The sequence below is a fragment of the Brachyistius frenatus genome, unplaced genomic scaffold (assembly GCF_029030835.1).
Source record: "Brachyistius frenatus isolate BFR_SWC_R1_liver_20210118 unplaced genomic scaffold, ASM2903083v1 Contig_70, whole genome shotgun sequence".
In the NCBI taxonomy this organism is placed as follows: Eukaryota; Metazoa; Chordata; class Actinopteri; family Embiotocidae; genus Brachyistius; species Brachyistius frenatus.
In genome coordinates this window covers 548,073-570,926 of record NW_027210669.1, presented here as the reverse complement: position 1 = coordinate 570,926, position 22,854 = coordinate 548,073, and the positions used below count along the sequence as shown (strand labels likewise).

At 41.6% G+C, this 22,854-nt stretch overlaps 1 protein-coding gene across 2 annotated transcripts; it reads left to right on the top strand.

Annotated features, from left to right (window-relative positions):
* Positions 1 to 4,538: 4,538 nt before the first annotated feature.
* On the top strand, positions 4,539 to 21,669 carry aff3 (AF4/FMR2 family, member 3). Of its 2 annotated transcripts, none has more exons than XM_069707605.1 (19): positions 4,539 to 4,750; positions 6,592 to 6,636; positions 11,148 to 11,222; positions 11,594 to 11,627; positions 11,729 to 11,786; positions 12,689 to 12,740; positions 13,073 to 13,107; positions 13,284 to 13,473; positions 15,496 to 17,505; positions 17,626 to 17,750; positions 17,881 to 18,052; positions 18,139 to 18,242; positions 18,415 to 18,478; positions 19,386 to 19,522; positions 19,612 to 19,683; positions 19,801 to 19,894; positions 20,027 to 20,076; positions 20,208 to 20,413; positions 20,516 to 21,669. In XM_069707605.1, exons 1-19 carry the CDS (start codon positions 4,679 to 4,681, stop codon positions 20,635 to 20,637), a joined length of 3,717 nt encoding a protein of 1,238 aa, XP_069563706.1. In that variant the 5' UTR covers positions 4,539 to 4,678; the 3' UTR covers positions 20,638 to 21,669. The 2 variants fall into 2 exon arrangements, with proteins under 2 accessions (XP_069563706.1, XP_069563705.1); XM_069707604.1 differs by having other exon boundaries at positions 13,233 to 13,473.
* The last annotated feature ends 1,185 nt before the right edge of the window (positions 21,670 to 22,854 follow it).

The window sequence follows — 22,854 nt, the reverse complement described above, 5'->3', positions numbered from 1 at the left end:
ATCACATGAAGGGGGGCCACAAGGTAAATATAGGAATAAAGAAAGATTTCTGCTATATAACTGAGATTTTGCATGTTGTTTTTGACTTGTGCAGGTCCATAAATGGTCAAACTGAAACAATCACTACTTGCTTGAAATGCTTACGTTTAATACAAATGTGTAAACTTCAAGATGACGGTCACAAGTTGATCCATATCTGCACATTCTGCAGAAAATGGATGCACTTGAAGGAATAGCTGACCATTAAAACATGCCAATTGCATCATTGACAATTACTTAATCAGGTGAATTAATTCCACACAGCTGTTAATATTTGATTAATCATTAGATTGTTTGATTTAATACTCAATATGTTAAATTTTGGATTGTGAGGTGGAAAAAAACAAGCTATTTACATCAAGTAGGGTGGACAAAATATTGGAAACAATCAAATGTTGAGATCTTAAAATAATATATGAAGATGCTACTGAGAGGGGGGGTGTGTGTGTGTGTGTGTGTGTGTGTGTGTGTGTGTGTGTGTGTGTGTGTGTGTGTGTGTGTGTGTGTGTGTGTGTGTGTGTGTGTGTGTGTGTGTGTGTGTGTGTGTGTGTGTGTGTAATGAAGGTGCTATTAAAGAAGAATACATTATCTCAGGAAAACATTTCCATGGCACAGACTATCACAGTCACACTGGCACTGTAGCAGAGAAAAGCGTCGCTTCTCACTTTGGCCACAAGGTGGAGCCCTTTGTTCACTGTATTCGCTGATCTGCTCTTATCTTCTAATCCAGTGTTATATGGACGCTGTCAGAGTTATGAGGTGGCTTGCCGATATATACTGCAATAATTTTGCAAACTGCAAGTAAACAAGGAGCCGGTTAAGAGCCATTTATAATCCCCTATCAGATTTATATGAATGATTGATAAGCTTTTAATCTATTCAGGCCATCTGAGGTAGTGGGGTCATTTGGTTACAAAGTCAGGAAAAACTAACTGATAAGACAAAGAAATGTCCTTTAGGGACATATAAGCACATGGTGGTGCTTGTTAGTGAGCTAAATAACTAAATGATGTTGAAAATATGTATAGAATCTTTATTTTTGGGTAGCTGCCATTTGAACAAAATTTAAATGGTGTGCAGGTGAAATTGTTACAAACCCTTTTTAAAAAAGACTGAAATAAATCACTAAATAATGGTTTATAAATCTGGACCTAAATACATTTCTTACAAAACTTGTATTAATAATAACTGTATTAACATGTATAACTGCAAACATGTTGGCTAATTGGATAGTGAAAAATCCATTCGTGATCTATTAATAATTTAGCAACATGTTTTTAACCAGTCAGAATGATTTCCCAAAAACCTGACAACTGTGAAGTTCTTTTTATTTATGGCTCGAAACAGACCTATAAAGAAGCATTAATAAACTCTAAAGCACAAAAATGGTTTGCACACCCATATCAGCAGATACAAAAGTCAGCTGAAAGTATACATTATCTTCCATTTTAAATTGTAAAATTGGAGCAGAGTGGAAAACTATCAGATTTTTGGGTTGATCTTCATTGTGCATAATACCTCATTTATCTGGGATTGTGAACTGTTTGTGCTTTTGTTTGTGTGAACTGTTCTAAACAGGCAGCGTCGAGGGATGCCCTTGTGCCTTCGACGTCCTGTCGCCATGGGTCTGTAACCATGGGTGCTACTGTGAGGCTGTGGAGACTGGCCCTAGGCATTTCACATCCCTCCATTCCCAGTTCATCCCAACAATTTAGACTCTGCTCCTTTAGGAAAATGCGGTACTTTCATTCTCTTTACTTCCGAGCTTTGTGAGCATGCAAATGAAACCTGAAAGATTCAGAGAAAGAGAGAAAAATGTGTTTCCATGTGTAGTCTCTTAAACAAGCAAAACTTATGAGTGTCACAGTATCAGACAGTTACTTGTGTCTGCCCCTTGGTTCAGTCTTTTGACAGGTACCATAAACAATAAGGGACACTGTGGTCTCTCGAGTGTACAGCCCAAACCCAAACTCCAGATTTAATCAATTAAAATGCTTCCCATTCTCTGTCTTTATAAAGACAACACTGCTCTTATACAAGGGAATGGGTGGTTTGAAGGATCGTGGTGTCACCTATGGCCCCTTGAATCAATGCAGTCATGCTCTAAAAATCAATCTTCTTGTGTCCATCTCTCCTTCCTCTCTCAGCTCTCAGCTCCCCCTCTTCCCCCACTCCAACCTCCCCACCTCAGAGCTATCTGAGCCAGAGAGACAGATCATATTTTATTATGACAAAGCAAAGTCCATGCAGCCCAGAGCCACTTCACAGGCCAGAATGCATTAAGGGAATAATGGATGGATGAGACAAGCAGGCAATGCCAAGATGTCGGAAAGAGAGATGGTCAGACATACATTTTCTGTAGAGGAGATGGAGCCTCGAGAGACAACAAATCTAATTTTACTCACAACATGCTTCAGCTAGAACTGCGTATATAATGTAGGTGACTAATAAAAAATAATCACCTGTTCAATTAAGCCATTTTTAATGGGGTTTTCGTGTACCTCCCCCCTGCTGGGCTCTGGACCTCACTCGCCGATCTGCAAGACTGCAAAGCTCGATTGGGAAATCCAGCATAACACATATGTGAACAGAAGTCCCTTTGTGAACCTGAGATTTATTTGTAACAATGAACGTCTTTCACTTGGCTCAGTTTTTGTACATACAGTATGAAAGTGCTGTTTGTTTACTTTGTCACATTTGTATTTGATACAGTATGTTCCGTACAGACGTATATGTTTTCCTATTTTCCTTTTGGCTCTGTAGGCAAGTGGTGTCTCGTAAGTCCATGTGAGTTCCAGTCGCATTGAGAGAATGACATCTGAAAAGTGTAAAAAAACCAAAAACAATAACATATATTTTGATTTGTTGATCATTTACTGGCTGAAAAAAAGTGCAGCTGACTTTCAGGCTAAATACTGATATAGTGTACATTTTAGACAGTCACCCTTAACATAGTAAAAAGTGATAAGTATCCAAAGACACCTGACACCTGACCTGCCCAACACTAAACAAAAGTTAGCTGATGAACACAAAGAAGCATTTAGCAGTTAAAGAGGAGTTGATGACAACTGAAACAAATGATTATGGAATTTACAGGATGGCCAAAAACACCATTTGTCATTTCTCAAAAAGGTTTGAAAACTTTGTTTGAAAGTAAAAAAAAAAATATTTTGACATTCATCTGCTTAAATAAAACAAGTTTAACTGTGCTAACCTCAAGTCTGATTGAAAGATTGATACTTTTGGAAGCCAGTGCAGTGGAAAGTTGAAGCCTGTGTTACCCGCATCACAAGAGGCGACCAGCTGTATGTAACTATCTCAGTTACCAGGTCACTGAGCTATCTACCAAACTGAAGCAATTTCATGTAACAAACAAACCAACCAGGCGTAGCCTGCTGACCTTGGGAACAATTTAAAATGGAGTCTTCACTATAGAAAATGCAAATCATACCGCAAAACGTCCAAATGTTAATACATTGCTGTGTTCAAATGGAACTCGTGAGCTCGTGGTTACAACATGAAAAGTCGTGTGCACCGTATGCTTGACGTTCAAGCGGTTAAGTCGTAAAAACAACATGAATGGTGTCTAGAAGCCACAGAGGGGAACAATTTAGCAAGCTAATGGAATGCAGGAAATGGAAAGGCACAAAGGGAAAAGATGAGGGCGTTGGGAAGATCAACATTACCCTCAGACTGAGGCTATTATAAAAGTTATGAAGACAAAGTCCACATGACTAAAATTAAAATGTAGTAGCTTAATATCCAACAAAAAATACACTTCCATAGCCTCTGCTATTTCCGCAAACACGTCACAACTCCTCAACTGGTCTAAAGAAAATGTCTAGTTCCAAAGTCCCATTTGAATGCAGCAAAAGTTCATACTCTAATTTTACAAAGATTAAATTGAACAAAAACAACAACCTACTACTAACAACAACCTACTACTAACAGCAGGGAAGGACTATGCAAAATTATACCAAACTGCCGAGAGTCAGACTGAGGGCAGACTTCATGCTACAGTGACTCACAACCGCCTCCACACTTACCAAGTGGTATTTCAAGACGGGACTTTTACTCTTACATATTTCCCCTTTAATGCATAGAAATATTGCTTGGTTATTTTTTCTTAATGGGTAAATTGCAAACTGTGTTAACTTGTCAACAAAAACACAATTACCCGTACAATGCCACCCAAAAATATCAATTAATGCAGGTTTAGGGGTCCCATACTTATAGCTACGCCCCTGAGGTAGACTGGATGTCATAATATTTATGACATCACCGAGTGTCCCGGCCGTCGGCGGGTTTTTTTTTTTTTTAGCGACATTGGGCGGCTCGAATGGCCTAATTACGCATTTCCAGGCGGCACCAGTGCTTCACATCCACAGGGCCGCTGTGAGTCGTGATCTCTCTGCGTGAGCTGCGCGTGTGTCATCTCTGACGTTAACGACCCGCCTACATCGCCGTCTGTCTCCCTCAGAGTCAGACTGAGTCTGCTGCTGCTGCTGCTGCTGCACGGAGGATCCACGACCGAGGAGCCGGACTGATGCCAGCGTCACGGCGGGGGAAGCACCGCCGCCACTAACGCGAGTCCTCACTGGTATGGATACCGGAGGAGAGCACTGACCATCCAGGAACCATGCCTACTGTCCTCGGTGGCAAGGGGAAACTTTCCATTGTCCGCTTTCTGCTCCGATGCACATATTCTCAGGTAAGAGGGTGTATTGTAGTTTATAAGAAGACTGAGTTATGAGATAATGCTTGTGTTGATATGCTCTGGATGGTTAAAAGGCAGACATTTATTGACTTTTACGTGTATTATTCTTGCTCCAGATTCTTGCATGTTTCAAGTCACTAATTTGTAAATAGCTTTAGGATTTATTTGGAGTAATTTTGCTTTCAATTAAACAAAGACAATGTATTATTTCGAATTGATTTATACCATAGGCTAACTGTACTGTTACATCTATCCTTATAAAAGATTAAATTTGTAGATTAAAAGTGTTCAGATAGATATTTGGTAATAGTACTCAGCACAGACGGAAGTGCTGAAAATCACCTGAAATTGAAAGATAACTTCAGTAATTGCGGATACTTTAAGAATGTAACAAGTGGTTAGCACAGTGTATTTGGCGTACATGTTGCTTGTTGCAGGTGTTATGATGGGTTGTGGTTTGTTTGGTCCCTGGAGGAGTTCACTCACCTGAGTATTGCACCAGAGCTGTGGCCTGTGAGTGGGTATGAACGTGTGAAACACATCACACATGATAATATTCACACTAATAGGTCTGTAAGTGTAAACTGATGAAGCAGGCCAGACTTTGTGCACCATGGTCACAAGGAGCTAAAATACCGACTGTCTGTGTTTATGTTTCTCATTTAGTGCCCACGGCCTCATAACGGCCTTGTGGTTGTAATAATCAAGACAGTTTCACACACACTATTTCCTACTCACTGAGACTTTAGCCACTCAGACACCGACCATAGTGAGTCATGCAAGCAAGAAGAGACATACGTGCATGTTGCAGTAAAAACAGATTTTCTATTGTGCATTCTCATGCTGCACAGATGGCGTGAAATGGAATATAATGTGTAAAGGAAAAGTTAAACAGTAGGAAATATTCACAGCCAAGATGTACGGCAGTATTACATTGAAATACGTAAATTTAGAATGATTAAAAAGTGAACCAAAACCCAAACCAGGCTAATGTAACGAGCGTGATAACATTATAAATGCAGGGAAACAATTGTTGCAGCAGGATCATCTGTTTTCACACATAAATAGCAATTTAACACAGTAACAATAAAACTCACTCCCACGTAGAAAGCACACACTGTTACACAGATGGGGAAGTGCAAGTAATGCAAAGTTGTCTTTTATCTTAACGCTTGAACAAATGGATCTCGGTTTTCCTACCAATGACATGAATGTAAATTGTGAGCTGAACTGTTAAAAAAAAAAAGTAGAAATGTGGGGGAGGGAGTAAGAGAGGGAGAGGGGGTGCCTGACATGGATGGAAACAGAAAGTTACTTGCAACAGAATTAGTATCCGGCTGATCATCTGCAGCTGTAATTTCTAAAATATGAGTCATCAACGAGCTTCAAAGTCCTCTCGACTCTCACAATGACTGTGGGTGTGTGAGACTGGATGGATTACAGTAAGGTGCTGAGCTGCGAATGTACCAGCAAAAAAGGCGGGAAGGGAAGAGAGGTCCTTATTTTGTTTTTTAGCATGTCTCAGTGATGCAGACTGAAAAAAGAACATTTACATTGTGAGCAACAGCCGGTGAAAGAAATTAATTAGTTGATGTACTCGCTGTCTGTGCACTGCTATCGTTGCTAATCAGCGCGTATACGTGAGCGCTCAATTCATCTTCTGCGTTTTACTGAAACTAAGATGCTTTAAATATGGTTTCGTGCGCTTTGTCAACCATAGATCCTCCTCCATGTGCTTGTCAATAACTAAACCTACATCTGTCATTGCAAAGTATAACAAAACTCCCTCTGATTAGCTGTCAGTCTCAACTTCCTGTGGTGTTCGCCTCATTTAGGTAACGAGAAGCCAACACAACACCTGTGCCAAAGAACTTTTTGAGGTAAGTAATTGCTTGAGCTTGACTGTAACTTTTTTGTGTAACCAGAGTGTTTTTGTATTTTAAACAGGATTTAGGGGCATCTATTGGCAGAGATTGAATATAATGTGTAACCACCTGAAACATCATCTTAAACTCTTATCTCGGGAGCGCGTCCTTTTCCATTAGCGCCCCTATGTTTCTACAGTAGTCCATCAGGGACAAACCAAACACTGGCTGTAAATAAGACTTGTCAAGTTTTTCGGGAGTTTCACTTCCCCCTGTAGGTTCCCTCACACGCTTGGATGTGGAGGGGTATTTAGTAGCACTCGAAATCTAACTGCTCGATGCCACTAAATCCTGCACACTGCTCCTCTAAAGAAGCTGCGGTTGGTTTTATTTTTGCAGAGTTGTAGTCATTTGGGACTGTAGACTCAGTAGACTGATTACGGAACATGATTTCTTGGAGGAGGAGACGCCAGCAGCAGCTTACAAGGAGGGCAGTACCTGATGGTTATCAGCTCATCTGCACATTCATTTTGTTGATTAGTCACAGAACACATCTACATGACATATCAAAATACACTGAAAGATATCCTCTTCACTTTTTCCACAGAATACAATAAGGGGGCACCATCAGCTGTCATATTTTGTCTGATCAACAACCCAAAAACTCAAAAATATTCCTTCTGAAATAATAGAAAATACAGAAAGGCAGCAAATCTTATTATTGAGATGCTTCGGTCACATGCCATCAAATTATCCTACACATACCGCTCCAAACAATTTTACAAGTTGAACTATTGACAGATGAACAAAATAGTTGCAGATTAATTTGCAGCTAATCGCCTGATGAGTCAATTAATCCATTTAGGCTCCAACCTCACAGATTTCTTAGCATGTTTTTAGTGGCAGGTTCGTATTTCTATTCTCTGTTCTGTCTCTCGTCTGGGACGAAGAGCAGGAGCAAAGGAGAAGAAGAGAGTTTGGGGTGGGAAAGGGTGGGAGGAAGATAGCAACACATAATGCTCCACCTGGGAGACCTTGTTGTTGTTGGAGGAGGAAAGCGTTGAGGGCTGCTGCTGTGTCCTTGGTGACTGAGGAAGGGGAGATAATGAAGTGAAAGGATGAGCAGAGAGAGGAAACACTTGGCCTCCGGGGCTTACTGTGGAGGGTGGGAAGAGGAAGGAGGAGGAGAAGATTAAGAGAAAAGAGTCACCTGCCAAGTTCATAGAAATGTGTAATTTTATGCACGAATGTCAACGAATGAATGAAATGCCCTTAATGCCGAGTCCTGGTAAGAGTTCAAGAAGGAAATTGACATTTTGTGAAATACATGACAAAATCTGCCTCCATGTGCTTCTAATAATCTTATTAAGAAGTACATTCAGCTCCTTCTGATTCCCAGGGGGTCAAACACTGGTTTTGTCAAAGCGTTACGATACGCCAAAGGTGCTCTTTGGTGTTGTCGAAGAAGGTAATGTGGCAGAGTAGAAAGAGTGGTAAAGTCTGTTCAGGGAAGAGGTGGGGTGGCGGAGTCTCACCAGGGAGACTGGTGTTCAAGTCTGTGAGAAAGAAAAAGCTCACCTGGACTTCTATATTAAGTATAGTACATACATAACATAATGTAGTTAACTTATGTAAAGTACTTAAAGTAAATTATGTGATGTCTGCAACATTACTTACTTTAAACTACTTACCTTAACTCAAACTAGGATCTTTTTCCAGACCTAACCATGCGGCTATTGGAGCCTTCAGGTGCAAATCTGAGACGGCAGAGGGTTGTTACAAAACAGCAGTAATTTTGACCCGAACAGGTTGATGCATTATATCTTGTTTCTTAAATCTGTATGAAAACCTAAGTGTAAAAAATGCAATGTGGTTCGGCATGTTCAGCACTTACTGTTAGCCCACCATAAAATACCCCTTTTTATGTGGGTTTTGTGATTTAAGACAGAGGCAGGCTATCCATTTCCCCTTGTTTTTATGCCAAGCTAAGCTAACCGGATACTGGCTGCAATCTTATATCAAACAGACAAAAATGAGAGTGGTAACAATGTTCTTACCTGACACTAAGAGAGAATGTAAAACAAACAAAAAAAGCAACAGTTCCCAAAATGATGAGTAATTTCTTTAAAACCTCAGCACTTCCTGTTCCCACGCACCCTGATCTGTACTCAGTTCACCAGCCCTCCAATACACACACATACACACACACACACACACACACACACACACACACACACACACACACACACACACACACACACACACACACACACACACACTCAAATCCTCAGCCATCGGAGCTGATAAAACCTGACCTTTTCCAAAGCTTGCTCACTGTTTCAGCAGTCAAGCAACCTTGTGCCCTTCTTCTTTACTCAATAGTTGTTACACGCATATACATTACAGACAGAAACCCTCTGCTTCCACATCATGACAAAGCTGAAGATTCAGAGCTAAAATGGTAAATGAATGGTACAAAATCAGGCCATTTTTTTTTTCAACATCCGCGAGGTCTGGTTTGTCTGGGTGTGACTGCAGGCAATTTAATCAGAAGAGATTATTATCAGAGCGCGAGCTAAAACAGTGTACTGTGGATGCAGTGCCTTCTGCGTCTGGCTGGTTTCCTCTCGAGCAGTGCAGAGAGAGAAAACAAATAAGAAACAAGGCACATTCTCATCATTGTCCAGGTTTATAATACTGTGTATTCATCACAGACTATATTTGACCTCAGAGCGAGCATCCACACATGCACAGACACCATCACGGGCCCGCAGCTGTGAACACTAATAAACCATCATATTATGTGGGATAATTACCTGTAAATCTTCGTTTTTCATGTTTTAGTAAATACTGTCATAACTAGAAACCGCTCAGAGAACACACACCTCAGCCCAGCTAACAGTATCCTATTTACTTTGGAATTGCAATTCATCTGCATATATATTATTCTGAAACAAAAAACACAGTCTTCAATCATACTGAGTGGAAGATGGCAGGCAGAGACAGATTTGTTAGTATAGTGGAAAAAATAATGTTTGACATGATTAAAGATATTAAATTAATTAAATTAAAAATGATTGTATTGCTGTTGCACACAGTATAGGAGCAATACAACCCAATGTAATGACAAGGTGCAATAACTTTATGTTGGAAAGCTTTAAAAAAAAAATTATATATATATATATTACTACACTGCAAAAAATTATTAATACTTTTTTTAAAGGATTTTTTTGGCTGCATCCACTCACTAACGGTATGATGCAAATTGCATTATGGTGAAGTTATGTGGTGACATTATTGCAAAAGCGTAAGAATCCGTTTCTCTCACTCGCTAGGTTAGTATGTGATGCAGAGTAGCATAATTGTGGTCGACCCCGGTGCATATATTTATTTTGAACTCTTGCTTCACATTTCCCAGCATGCCTTCCTCCCTTGTACTTTTGGGAATAAAGCAACCAAATTAAATAAAAAGACGTTTCTATGGAAGATTTAAATGAACAAAATGAGATAATCTGCATAAAATAGACTGGGACTCAAAACCAGAATCTGCAGAAGGTGTGAAGGTAGTATATCTAATACAAGCTATAGGTTGTGTGAAGGTACAACAGATAATAGAGATCTGGACTGCCCTACACATTAAAAGAAATGTCCCAAAATCTTGACTAAGACGCTGATTGCTTTTACTCTAGGTGCATCGGCGACAGTAAAGCCACGGTGCACGTTTGCTAGTAAACCTACACATTAAAGTGAACCTTTCGAAAGGAAGGTGGGCGTTTGTTGTGCACTCTGTGAAATATAATGCAGATGGTGCCACTGCCAAACAGTTCAATCTAACAGTGTTCAGCAGTTGGTGATTGGACCTTTTGCATTGGAAACTGATGATTACTTGTTGCAGCTTGAGCCACCTGGCGTCTTTTATGCTCATCTCCCCATGGCTGCCCTAAAAGCAACAAATGCTGTGATGAGCTTTCTTGTTTTCTGGTTGCACACCTTTAAGAAAGACGACTTTGAATAACTCTCTACCTGTATAGCACAGTAATACCTTGATCTGTCTTCCTGGAAAATGCGAGATCATGTCTGTTTTTAAGTTTATTCACACACACTTTCAGCCCACAAAGCGAGGTTTGTTCACATATAAAATTAAATGAGAAGCTGTTGCTGTCACCTGTTTATTTAGCCGTATATTAGCAGCTCTGATGTGCTGGTGTTTTTGATTTACTACAAACTGACTGATCACAGCCACTTCAAGCATGTAATTCACTTCTCTCATACGACATCAGAGACTGCAGATAACCCATAATCCCAGCCCGACCTACTCCCCCTGGTGGGGAGGAACAGTGCTGATAATGAGAGTCAGCTGTCAAACATGACTCTGCACCGTACACATGGAAATGGGAGAACTCCTAAATGAAAGGGAACTAAAGAAAGTTCTGATGACAGATTTAGAATAACTGTAATTTTGTAGGATTCATTGATCACATTGGCATCTTAACATTCACCTTTGACCCCTCATTTCTGTTGTACAGGACATGACTCAGTCCTGGCCGTCCCAGCAAGCCTTAGGGGGTGACCAGGCCCAGCGAATCCTCTACAACTCTAAGGTATGTGTGTGTTTGGTCTATCTTTGATAATTAAAGGGGAACTTTACTCAGTTATATATAGTCGGCTTAGAGCTGTTTCAGAGTGCTGTTACACACGTGAAAAAACTTTTTGTTACTTCAGTGGAAAGTCTGACGTATTGAAGTTAAATGTTACTCCTAGAAGATTGAGGCTGTTAGCCACTTCCTATATAGCACATCCAAATCTGCGCAGCAAACTAATTTACTTGCATTGTGGGTAATGTCGATGCCACATTTTGACAAGGAAGAAGAATGTGTAAAATATAATAATAATAATAATAATAATAATAATAATAATAACGAGTTTAATGCTTTAAAACTGTTAACAATGTTTTCTGTCCTACTTTTCCAAGGATGCAAAACAGCCGACTACACAGCAAAGACAAAGTATGTATTCTCTGATGATTAACTTGCCATATTTTATATATGCAATGTATGTTAATATACGGTTCGTCATCTGGTTTTGAATATATCTCGGTCTCTGTCAGGTCGGGGGGACGTTCCGCTGCGAATGACCCGTCACCCCCACGTGGCACCTCACAAATCGTAAGTGGGGCAAGAAGAAACATGATCCACCGAAGGTCATCCAACCTGAACCGCTGCTGCAGCACACACACAAGTGATAAAATACATCACACACGTAATTAGTGTTCTTCTCAGCAAGTTCTGTAAAACATATTTATAACCCTCATCGTCTAAACAGCCACAAGGAAAAGTGATAGAGAGCGCGAGTGAGTGGAAGTAGACATGCAGGGTCAGTCGGCTTGCACTGTTTTAGGCTATATAACATGGGTCAGGTCAAAGGTCACCTAACATTCCTGAAAGCTGTCAGTGGAGACCGATGTGCTCCCGTTTGTTAACTTTTTACATCCTCGTTTTAATGGGAAACACATGTTGAGTGGTGTAAGCCAACGGCACGTCCCACATTATCCCACCGCCATAGTTATGTAACAGCAGTTTTCAATAATATTCAGAAAAGCTCATTCTTTTTCACACATTATAGCACTTCTTTGCAATCTAACTGAGATGTGTTTAATTACGTATATTACCAAAGTACTGAGTTTTTGAATAAAGTGATTTCAAATTTATTGGCAGTGTTAATCGCTATAGGTTATTTGTTTTGTCATCTTAAAACCAAATACACAAATTTTGGTTTTTAAAACTGAATTATATCTGTTTTGTAAATATAACTGGCTTGCAAATTTAATCCAATGCCTTCATAAACCATCTACCATATCTTCACAGTGACGTATAAATGTTTTCATCTTTGACTTTACTGTATTTCCAGAAACCTAAAGAAACATATTAGTGTGTTTAATTTGGATGAAAACGAACATTCTTAGGAAAACCTGATGTGTTCAACCACATTAAATACGGTTTCTTTGTTGATATCATTAGGAAAAATTTAGGATTTGTACTCATTGTTTTGACTGTTGGTTTGTTTACAGCATGCTTGCTGATGACCTGAAGCTGAGCAGTGACGAAGATGACACTCATAGGGTAGGTAGCACTCATCTTCCCATATTGTTGAGCATTTCTTAATGAGTAGTTTTGACCTGAGCATGATTAAGGAGGCAGGCCGAGAGAGCGTGAGAGCACCGAGGAAGAGAATGTGCAAGGGAAAGCAAAACACCAACTATTAGTGGAGTGTTTGGCAGCTCCTGCTGCCGGGTGCCTGTTTTTCTGGTAGTGTTTAATGGTGTGCTCACACACCCATACGCTAAGTATGTGAAGACAGTCATTCAGGGGGAGGTGATATATCAAAAGTAGTGAGGTGTTGTCTTTGCTATGCCTGCCGGGGATGATATATTTTTTGTTTTGTGTTCCCAAAGGCCATTCATGAGTCAGCTTCCTGGGACAGACACAGGTACTCGCTCACAAAATATGTCATTGTTTCGATGTTTTTTTTTTCACGAGTGTTCATCTGTAAATATAAGTCAAACTGTGGGGATAACAAAAGTATGTCTGCCTGTGTATGTACGCTCCTCTCAGCTGTGTACCTCCACTGACCTCTCTGATGTTTGCGTGTGTGTTGACTGACAGCCTGTCAGCACAGCGAGCGCACACACATGGCAGGCGGGTGAGACATTCCAGCTCGGACACTTCAGGCTCAGACTCCTCTGCCGAGTCGGGCAGCAGCAGCCTTCATTCCCGGAGCCCCAGCCGCAGTCCAGAAGTTCACCCAGATCCTGCGTCGCCTGCCAGCCGGCAGCCACCCTGCAACGACAAGCAGGTACCAAACGCTGTGGCCTCAAGCCCCCTCTTTTGCCTGTCTTTCTCTGCCCCGCTGCCTCTCATCTCCTCCGTTTGTGTGCCTTTGGGTGAATTCTCTACAGCGAGTGGTGGCCTCGAGGCAGTTACTGGCAGGTGTGGGGAAGGACAGAGGAATGAGCAATGCATTGTGAGTTGGACAGGAGGAGGATTGGGGGTCAAGGGACCGAGGTAGCTTAGGGAATTAATGCCTTGGTGAACAGAAAGCCCTCAGGAGGTGGAAGTCATCAAGGCTAGAGTTAATGTTGACACCTACAACTAGAGTTACTTTCGTTTTCAAAACAGTAGTGCAGAGGTGAGCTTGGTAGGTATGATGGGGTTTTGGAGGTGTGGGGGATGGTTTGAGACTCGTGCTATATGTGTAATGAAGGGGAAACCTGCTCCTCTTTTATGAATGGAAGGCCCTGTACGACACAGCAGACTGTATTACTGAACATGCGCTACATTGGGCCCCTATAGCCAGAGGAAGGGAGGGGAGTGCGTGTGTTTGTGGGGGGTGTACACCATGTGTTTTTCATTTAACGTAGAGTGTTTGAGTGTCTCCCAAGGAAAAGATGGGGGTTGGAGTTGTGGAAGCAGCAAATCCAGAGTTCCAGGTAGTGAGAGAAAAAGGGAGGGACAGAAAAAGAAGGAGGGAGGGCAGTCGAGACGGTACAAGAGATGCAGTGTCTTCTCTGGAAAGAGGGCGAGGGATGAGGGTAGGCGGGGAGGGAGGGGGGCGGGGGGGCAGTGTTTGACTTGAGGAGTAGAGGTTTAATTTAGTTCCTGGTCAGCTAAGACAGAAAAAGAGAACACGTAAGAGGGAAAGAAGTTTGCTCTCAAGCCGTGAGTACCCACCTTGTTTTTTCTTTGTTTTGTTTTTTAGGAGTAAAAACTTGTTCTTTGTTCTGATTCTTACAGTTAGCAAGCCAGATGTTAAGTAAACATTAAGTGAGTAATTTGGCATAATTGGATGGGGGTTGAGCTACTGTAAGCAGAGAGTGTGAGTCCTCTTTGACTGTGAGGCCATGGAGCACGTAGACTGCTAAAAGGAGGTTAGAATGTCAGTTGGAATTTAGTTTTTGTGTCGTAATCCAAACATGTCATTTGGAGTTTAAAGGACTTTCATAACAGCTGAGCTTGTGAGGGGTTTGTTATGTGCAGTCGGTCTAGTGTATTCTAGATGGTTCTATTAGAATGTGCAGATGTTGTACTATATGCACAATTGTTTGAGGTAGGTTGTGAATCATTCGTCAACTTGGCTTAATGTCACATGAAGTGATCCTACATTCTCTGTTTGTACCTAATTATCCCTGAAATAGTACAAGAAGAGACTTGTCCTACTGACTACTGTCCTACTGTACTGCAGTTTTGATCACTTGTATTTTACTTGAGCAATATTTAAGTCGGCGGTATTTTACTAAATACGATTTTCCGACCGTCAAATGTTCCCTGAAAAATTGATGTCCTTTTTATCAAGTAATTTGAAATATTGTGCTAAACCCCGTTTTTCTTAAATCTAGCAGTGCAGAAAGGATGATATCTTAGCCTTTTTAAATACAAATGAATAAGTTTTTTTTTTAAATACATTTTCAGTTTTCATAATTCTAGCGCATAGATTTGCCTCATATTTTTTAGTTTCAAGATATATTCAGATCAGGTTCATGTGAATTTAAATAGGTTGATTTGCATTAACAGAACTTTGAAAGAGACAGAGTGAATCGTCTTTTCTCTTCGAGAGACTGAACTGTAAAAACAGTATATTAAGTCAAATTACTGCTTTTGAATCGGTTGCAAATGGGAAATTAGTGCTAACATCACCAATAATCCACTACGATCGATATAATGGAATTTTCTCTGTCAAGTGTTTAAAAAAAACTAAAAACTTGTTTAACTCTACTACATGTGTATGTGGAAAGCCTTACGATCAGCAAAGATTCATTTTGAATATATCTGTTCTACAATTAATATTTATCATCTCTCCCTTTTTCTGTGTTTTCATAAGACTGGTCACCTCCCTGCGGCCCAGTGGCAGTTAGATAAATGGCTGAAGAAGTCCCGGAAAAAATCTGCCAGCAGTGAACAAGATCCCTCCCAGAGCATTCCAGGACGCCCGCTCTCTCCCCACACCCAGCGAGCCCCATCACCAGCCAGGTCGTGGGACAGCAATCAGGAATACAGCCCTAGCCAAAGCCCTATTCCCAGCCCCCAGTTCAATTACAGCCCCAACAACAGCTCCCTACCAAGCCCTGGTTACAGCTACTGCCCGAGCCCCAGCCCATTCCAGAGTACCTGCCCAAGCCCCAGCCCTTGTCCAAGGCACAGTCCGATCCACAGTCCAGTTCCAAGTGTTTGCCCTAGTCCGTGTGGGAGTCCGAGAGACAGCCCTAGCCCCAGCCCGAGCCCTATACCTAGACATCCTCCTAGAAGCCCAAGTCCCAGTCTACCCGCACCTACAAGGGTTTGTCACTACCCAGAGGTTCAGCGTCAGAACCAAACACAACCTAGTCTAACAACCAATCCACACAGGACAAAAATTAAGCCATGGGAAGCGCCATTGCCTAACTCCAGTACAAAGAGCAAGCCCACAACTAACACTCATCTTGAGCCATTTCATCAGCACAGAAACAAGACCCGACCAACACAGGACCAAGACCAAGGTCAAAGCAAGTCGAAGGCTTCTGCGGTTTTACCCTCTAGCAACAATCAAAGCCACAAACCTAGACCCAAGCCGAATATTTATTCAAGCTCTAAACAGCTTGCAGAGGCTCCCAAATGTAAAAACATATCAAATTTGGAGCAAATCCAGGGCAGCAGATACAACCACAAGCCCTGGCCTCCTTTTGAGCCTAGCGCACAACATAGCCCGACAAGAGTAAAGCAATTAGTTCCCACTAGTCGTGAAACCAACGCTGGTCACAGTTCTCTTTCCCAATCTACCTCTAAAGCTACAAGTCATTCTGGTACTGGGTCGAACCCCAGGTCCAGCGCTAGCCTTAAACATAGGCCTTGGGAGCCTAAGGGCCCAAACCCTGTGCATGTCAATCACGCAAATTCATCACAAAAGAAACCTCAAGCTAAGGAACAGGAAGTGGAACACAGAAGAAATCATTTGACCCAAACAGAGGGAAGAAAACACGAGAGAAAGGACGAAAGACACAAGGAAAAACAGCAAGGGAAACCAGAAAGAAAGGAAGACAAGAGGCTGGCGGAGGAGCAGCTACTGAGACGTCCCTGGATCCAAAGTTCGGCCGAAGAAGAGGAGGAGGAGGAGGAGGAGGAAGTGATAAAACAGCAGAAGAGGAGTGAGGAGGCAGCAAGAAAGGAAAACAGGAGGAAGAAGGAGCAGCAACACCGACACGAATGGCAAACAGTTCAGTCCAAACAGAGAGTGCCCACCAACACCGAGCGACACCGGCCTCAAGACAACTCACACCATCAGGGCAGGACAAAGAAGGGAGGAAGAAGTGAGGAGCAGGAGAAAGAGCTACAGCCAGACCCATCATCGCCTCCTTCTTCACGTTCCCCAACTCATCATAGGCCGTCCTCCTTGTCATCTAACTCTTCCTCTTCAGATTCAGAATCTGAATATCAGGCTCCAGTCGCCAAAGTTCCAGCAGACTCCACCTCTCACAAGAAACCATACATCAAGAAAGGGCAACAAGGCCCAGGCAGACCTGACGCCAACAGGCCGAAGGTAGCGCAGCCCAGAGGAACCAGCTCGGGTAATCCAAGTGAGGGACAGCAAAGGGAGGGGACGCAAAAACGCTACACCCTGGTCCCGTTTGGGCGAAGCGACAAGGCTGCACCCTCCTCCCAGCGGGGGCTGAGAAATCTGGTGGTGCACATAGACCTCTGTCTTCTCAAGAGGGTACCGGACAGCACTGTTAATTCCATAGTTAAAAAACCCTCCTCTACCTCCTCCTCCCAATCAACCAAGGACAAGCCAAAAGAGGCTATGAAACACCTGTATGTCCCTGAGACATTGACAAAAGATGGCAAAAGGAAACGCAAGGTAGACAACAAGTATCTATCTACATCTATCTCTTCTGCTGAGTGGGATGTGCATCTCAACAAGGTTTTTTAGTATAGCCATGTTTTCAAAGCATGCATGCATGTGTTTGTGTGTGACCAGTTGGAGAATGGTGTGTCCCACAGAGAGAGCAAGCGGAGTATTCTTGACACAAGTGACCTCACGAGCCACACAGAGTCGTCATCTCTCATAGCTGAGAACTTTGTAACTGAGACTACACACAACGGGTGAGAAACGCAACCCTTTTGTCTTATAAATGCATTTACAATTATACCGCATGCACAAACAAGCCTACTTTTCAGTCATATACTATGATGTGTTTGCATCACTGCAGTGTGTGGTTGTGTGTACTTGCAGGTACTTGGAGGAGTACTTGGACAGTAAGAGGCCAATATCTCCCCTGTCTCCCTTGTCTCCCCTGCCCCAGAGCCCCGACACCAACAAGACTACCTCCAAAACAAAGGCCGCAGAGCAGCATCGCGTCCCCCCCCACAAGATCAGAGACAAGAATAAAGAGTCTACTGTAAAGGTAACACAAAAATGGCTACTTGTTCTAAATCTAAACTCCATTGCCTGCAACATTTTGATTGATTTCACCTCTTTCTTTGCACTCAGCCCAAGATGGAGCTGGAGTGTGTAAAAGTGTCAAAGCCGCCCCAACCATCATCCGAGTCCTGGGGCCCCGCGGGACACAGAGGGATGGTGTCAAACCACGAAACGTGAGCAATCAGACTTAGTCCATCACTGTACAGCCCACACTGTCTGTTTGTCAGATAAGCACACAGCAGACATGTGGGTACAGTGACTTACTGATGACACCAAACACTTCACACTTTGTAGTGCACTTTTTTCCCTTTTTTTCCTCATGTATTTTTGTGTTCTTCTTTCTAGTACACACCATGCTGAGTACTACTTACATGAAGCTAAAAGGATGAAGCACCGTGCTGATGCCATGGTGAGTCCGTGATCTTTGATTGAATATAAATTGTTGAAAGAGATGTTGTACAGTCATTGAGGAAATACTCTGTTGGGACAAAACAACCCAACTCCCGTGTTACTTGGAGTAAGATGAGAAGTTTGCCGGCAGTTCAATCTCTGAGTTCAATAAGCATGGAAGCAGCAAAAAGTTATTTACAGTACATTGCACATTTGGTTGCAGGAAATGACTGTCAAAGAAACATGCAATAAATATTGCAGTACGTATATGCACTACATTTTATGTATACATTGTGCCTTTTTCAACCAGAAGGCATGTATCCAATAACTTTACATTTTTTTTTATAGTTTTAGATTTGATAGAAAAATCTGAATTGTGCTGTGGAAAAAAAATGTTATAGGCTAAATTGGAGTAAAACTAAAATTCACACCTTACAGTTGTATTAATCTGTCAAGTTGTATTCATGTCTGTCCAGATTCATGAGAGTTTGAAGGAAATATGTCAATAAAGCTAATTCTAACACAAAATCGTAGGAATGACAGTAGACATTGCTTAACATGAAAATTCTCATCCTAAAACTTGGATGCTTCACACACATCTTCAGTCTGACAGCACAGATCTATACAATCACAACCGATTCAAGGTGGACCTTCAACATTATTGTCACCAGTTCATTATCCAACAAGAGTGAACTATGGTCACCATCTCCCCTCCTGTTCCAGAGTTATAGGGTTTAATAATGGGCAAAAAAGTGTTTGTTGCGAGTATTATTATGTTTTAGTGAAGTTGAACTTTAACCTTTTGGATACAAAATGTCCTAACTTTATCACTTTATCCTGTTAGACATTTGTGTGAAACTGGTAAAGTGCTGTTTTAACCTTCAGTAGCTGTGCATCTTTGACTCCCCTTTGATGGTTTCTTCCAGGTGGACAAGCTGGGGAAGGCTGTGAATTACGTTGACGCTGCTCTTTCGTTCATGGAATGTGGGAAAGCGATGGAGGAAGGGCCAGTTGAGGCAAAGTCTCCCTATACCATGTACTCAGAGACAGTGGAGCTTATTAGGTGAATTACATATCAAACAAGTCATTTGGATTTGGTCATAGAGATAAACATGAACTGCAGCTCTGTTGCTAACAGTCCTGTGTCTTCAGGTACGCAATGAGACTAAAGAGCCACTCTGGCCCCGGGGCGAGACAGGAGGACAAACAGTTGGCGGTTCTGTGGTGCGCATGTCATCTCCTCTGTTTATGCCACATCTGTCATCACGCCGAAGGACTAGCTTTTTGAGGATGATTTGTGGTCGGTCTGACTCTCTTCTACTTTTGCTTGTGCGTCCACAGTTTCCGATGCCTTGCCCTCCTTTACTGGCAGATGTTTCGTTTAAAGAAGGACAATGCACTGAGGTACTCCAAAGTGCTGCTGGACTATTTTAAGGTATATCTAAAAGCAATAAGTCTGATCTGCCAGTTTTTTGTCCTTCCAGTTTATGGATAATGTCAGTAAAAACGTTTTTTTTTTTTTTTTAAATTGGATTTCTTAACAAGCCTTGTTTTGGTGTCATTACAGAGTTCTCCCAAAGTGCCTACTACACCAGCCTGCTGGAGTGACTCTGGGAAGTAGGTGGACAATTAGCTGTATTATAAATTGTATTATGGATGGACTCTCTAGTTTTATCCGTTTGGCTCCATTCAAGCTGCTAAAACTTTATTTATCATCATCACTCTGTGATGTGTGTTTTCACTCCCAGGGGCTCTGAAGGACCCCCCTCTTCACTCTCACCTGACGCCAAACACCTTGGACGGGGTTCACATGGAGGCAGCAGCTCCGCATCTCTCATAAGCATTCCCCAACGTATCCACCAGATGGCGGCAAATCACCTGAACATTACCAACAGTGTGCTGTACAGCTATGAGTACTGGGAGGTGGCAGACAACCTTGCAAAGGAGAATAAAGGTACTTCAATTATTTTTTTTGGAACCGTTTAAAATAAAAATACCTTAAATGTGTTTTTGTTTCTAGAGGTTTTCAGAGCGCTGTCTTTCTTTCTCATTGCAGAGTTCTTCAACTACTTAGATACTTTGTCAGGACCCTTGACTCTTCACAGTAGCATTGCTCACGCTGTCCAGTACACCAGACAGGCTCTTCAGTGGATACGCATTAGTGCCAAACTTAACTAACACGGAGAGGATGTACTTTAATGTGCCCGCTGGCCCACTAGGCCTCATTCACTGTAGAAAAGACAACACTCTGGATCTCTATGCAGCTAACAGGACAGCGCTGAAACCTACTGTGATGTGTGAAACCGAGCTGGATGAAGCCTAACGTCTGGCATCCTCGTTGTATGTTGGTGCATATGGTTCCTTACTGTGTGGAAAGCCTTCTGAGGGAGCTATCTCACAGATGACCAGCACACACCTTCTTCCTCATCATTGGATTAACTTGAAGAGTTGTGTGTTATGCAAATGATGGATGTCTCTAATTATTTGCCAAATGTTCCTTGGACCTCAAAGAGATCACAAAGGAAAACCCTCTTCATACTCTGGAATTAATCATTATCCAGCAGACTTTTTCTTTGGGGTCAAAACGGAAGAAGATACTAAGACCAACCTGATCAGGCACATCTTCCTCCACACTTGTCTGCATCTTTTGCTAATGAAGGTTTTAATGACTCTTACTTTTAAAGTATCAAATATTTTTACTTTTATGTGTTTTTACTGTGCAATATCTGATGGATTATCTGTTTCTAAAAAACAAGATACAACAGAATAAAATGTTGCAGAGTTTAGCTTCCAGTGTTTGAGGTCCCTTTTATGAAAAATATATTTTTGTTGCTGTTTTGTTTTTTTGTTTTTTAAAGTGTGGTATTGTGTAACTGAATGAAACGTAAAGTTGAAGAAGTCCCCAAGCTTTCTTCTTAAGTTTACTTTTTTGGCTCTGGTTCAGGAGCACAGCACAAGTGACAGAGGTGAGACTTGTATGTTTTAACTTGAGTAGAGTCAAAAGATTCTTCAAATCATCAGTTTAGGAAACAATTACAAAGGCCAGTGGGTACTGGGGTAGTTAATCTGACAATTTCACTGGAATGGCACCGTGTTTCATTTATTTCCCTCTTTTTTAAGAAAATGATTTGCCTCAAAAGGTGTGTGTGGTGATTCAAAGGCTACAAAACTGTGACATTTTGAAAACAGTGCACTAAGAAACGGGGATGTCAAACCATCGAGCAGGCTCACAGTCTAAAATGTTACTGCTTTGGTAAAAGAAAATCCTCCTTCAGATGTTAAGTGTTGTATTAGAGTCCATTCATTTTAGCCACCTAATAATCATATGAGTGTAGATACATGCATACATTAAGCTATTCTTTGATACTGTGAATTTTGCATAATTTTTGATAATTATTTATGAAAAAGGATGCCCCAGATACACCCACACTCATCTATGTTTACAAGACTCCCCTGAGCCTCTGACTGAATATCCTTCCCTTATTGTCTTCTTTGTTTCTTAATATGAATCCTTACATTGGTGCCGTTTATTGGTGCATTTGTTATGGAAAGGAAAAGCATCCTATAGGTTGTTTCTCATCTTCTTTAGCTTTGTTGCTATTACTAAAGACACACACCAAGCTATATATTATGGACTGAGGGCAGACTGGATGGTACAGTGAGTCACCTCTTAATGTGTGAGGTGTTATTACAAAACGGGACTAAACGGGTCGAGCTGGTTGGCATCCAAGCACTTTATTACTTAAGCGTTCTCAAAGCAATTTAACGTTTGCCTCTCATTGACCCACTAGCACAACAATTTGCACAACATTGGGATCAGTGTCTTACCCAAGGACACAGGAGGACCAAGGGATCAAACCGCCAAGTTCCATCAAATATCATCCTCTGCAAATGACATCCAGCAATATTAAACAGAGGTTTTTTTTTTTATTTATTACATAGTTGGACACTTAAAATGTCTCACTCTTCAAGATTTTCTGCTGGTTTGGTCTAAAATATCCTAGAAAGCTGCCTTACATTGCAGCCTTATTATGTGGCTTATTTCCCTGTTGTTGATGTCGTTGTCACGGCAACGCCAGTTGCCTGATAACTCTCAACAAAATTAAATAAGGCTATAAATATTGCCGGGATGTCTAATTTCACAATGTCTGGCGTGAGCACATTTCACAAAACAATCAAATGCCACTTGTTCGAATAGTGGTGTGGAAAATAAATAAATTAATAAATAAATAATTCGTTTTGATGATATAGCCCACGGTAAGTTGTATTGGGACGCGCAGGCGTTTTGCTGAGCGCGCTAAATATTACTCGCCAAAAAAAAAAAAAAAAAGCACACGTTTACGCGTGGCTTTATAAGCGTCCGGAGCGGGTACGCGGGGACGGTACTGTGTCGTT